Source organism: Lucilia cuprina, chromosome 5 (genome assembly GCF_022045245.1).
Source record: "Lucilia cuprina isolate Lc7/37 chromosome 5, ASM2204524v1, whole genome shotgun sequence".
In the NCBI taxonomy this organism is placed as follows: domain Eukaryota; kingdom Metazoa; phylum Arthropoda; class Insecta; order Diptera; family Calliphoridae; genus Lucilia; species Lucilia cuprina.
The window spans coordinates 5878664-5880889 of record NC_060953.1 but is presented as its reverse complement, the minus strand read 5'-3'; the positions used below and the strand labels follow the sequence as shown (position 1 = coordinate 5880889).

The 2226-nt window shown below is 28.6% G+C and overlaps 1 protein-coding gene across 1 annotated transcript; it reads left to right on the top strand.

The window, feature by feature from the left end:
- Positions 1 to 640: 640 nt before the first annotated feature.
- LOC124420115 lies at positions 641 to 1838 on the top strand. Its single transcript, XM_046952076.1, has one exon. The coding sequence runs from the start codon at positions 816 to 818 to the stop codon at positions 1767 to 1769; it is 954 nt and encodes a 317-aa protein (XP_046808032.1). The 5' UTR covers positions 641 to 815; the 3' UTR covers positions 1770 to 1838.
- The last annotated feature ends 388 nt before the right edge of the window (positions 1839 to 2226 follow it).

Genomic DNA, 2226 nt, shown 5'->3' with positions numbered 1-2226 from the left:
GAACTAGAACTGAACTAGAACTGAACTAGAACTGAACTAGAACTGAACTAGAACTGAACTAGAACTGAACTAGAACTGAACTAGAACTGAACTAGATCTGAACTAAAAATGAACAAGAACTTTTTCACATTCAGTAATAAGACAGTTTTACATAAAAGTTTTCTGAGGAAAACATTTTTTTTATAAAATTTTCTTTGAGCGAAACCATGATTAAAGAAAAACCAACTATTTAAGCCGTATATGTAGTGTACATCAATTAAAAAAATATTTCTTTTAACCAAAATGTTGTTCTAAACCCTAAAGAAATGATAACAAATTCATGTGTTTTAAGAAATTATGCACTGATTAGTTGTTTTCAAATATGTTAATATAAACGTTTGTTAATACTAGATAAGAGTTAATTATAAGTTAAAAGTTTACAAAAAAATGAAATAAACAAAAATCAAAATTATTAACACCTAATAACAAGAAAAATCGGAACTAAACACCTTCACACATACACTTCCTTTACAAATCAATAATAAAGTTGCTGATAAAAAAAAGTGATAACATAATATTTTTTAAGAACTTTTATTTGTTATTTATTATGCAGTTGTAATCAGTTTTGTTAAGAGGTTTATAAATGGTGTGATAATAGTTAAACAGACACAGTTGAAGCTGAACAGTTAAGAGAAGAACATTAAAAGTTAAGTGTTAAGAAAGAAATTGATGAAGTCTTGGAGAAGAACATTTTAAAATCATAAAACTAAACGAACAACGAAAGTGTTTTGATTTAAAAACGAAAATTTTTACTTTAAAATTAAAAAAAAAACAACATGTTTTCCTTACAAAAAGTGTTTGTGCTATTGGTTGTTTTGGCTTTAACTTATGTAGTGAAAGGTGCTGATACTATTCAAGACCTTAACTTATGTAAATCGCAATACAATGGAGCCATATTACCGCGTTACAATAATTGTCAGAAATTCTATATCTGTATCAACCACAAGCCCTACGAATACAATTGTGATCCTTCATTCCACTTTGATCCCATAACACGCACCTGCAAAGTTGGTGCTAATTGTGAAAAAGATTTTAATCAACCAGCTTCATGTGTTGATGGTACAATTAGACCAATGCCAGACGATTGTTTTATCTTTGAGGCTTGTGTTAAGGGACAATTCCAGAAAATCAGCTGCCCTCCTAATTACTATTTTAATGCTCAGCAAGCCATCTGTATACCCTATAAAAATGATGCTGAATTTAAATGTAACTGCCTAATGCCTGAGCACACTGTCATGGAGAATATAAACAACTGTGAGACTTATTATGTTTGCCGTTCTAAAAATGCTATTTTACAAAATTGTCCTTTGGATCAATACTACAATTCGCAGCTTAATGCCTGTATTACCGATTTGGAAGGAGTCTGTATTATGAAACCCACTATGACACCCGAACTAGAGGAAGATTTGAATGTTAGCAATTTAGATAAAATGGCTGGAAATGAAGTACAAACAACTTGTGCTAAATTAGGTATGGAGGGTATAGATTTCCAAACTTTACCCAAAGAATGTAATACCTTCTATTTGTGTGTAAATGGCCAGTTGTATACACAACATTGTCCTGAAGACTTCTACTATGATAGTGAGAAACAATACTGTATACTTGATAGCTTAAAAAAATGTACTAAACCAAATGATATTCAGACAACTTTAATTATGCAGCAGGAAATCATAGAAACTCCCAAGTTATTTGAACAAAATAAATTATTTTCGAAATTTATTAAATTTTAAATAAATATTAATATATAAAATATTTTAAAGCAGAACCTCAGAAAAGTGTATATTTTTAGTTTATTTATTATTTAAGTTATTTTTATGAGAATTATTCATAGTTATTAATAAATTATTTATCATAACATAATATGCGTATTATTATTTTTTTATCTATAATTTGAACATCAATAAAGCCCATCTGTCTTTTTATTAACTTTTGCTATAGACAATATAGACAATCATGATTGATGAAGAAATGTTATTTCTTTGCAATTGCATGAAACAAATTGTGGAAATTTTATTAGACACTTTAATCAATAAGATAAAACAGGAAGAGACAAATAAGACAGTGTTGAAAATATGTTCATATGTTCTAGTTCTGTTCTAGTTCTATTCTAGTTCTGTTCTAGTTCTGTTCTAGTTCTGTTCTAGTTCTGTTCTAGTTCTGTTCTAGTTCTGTTCTAGTTCTGTTCTA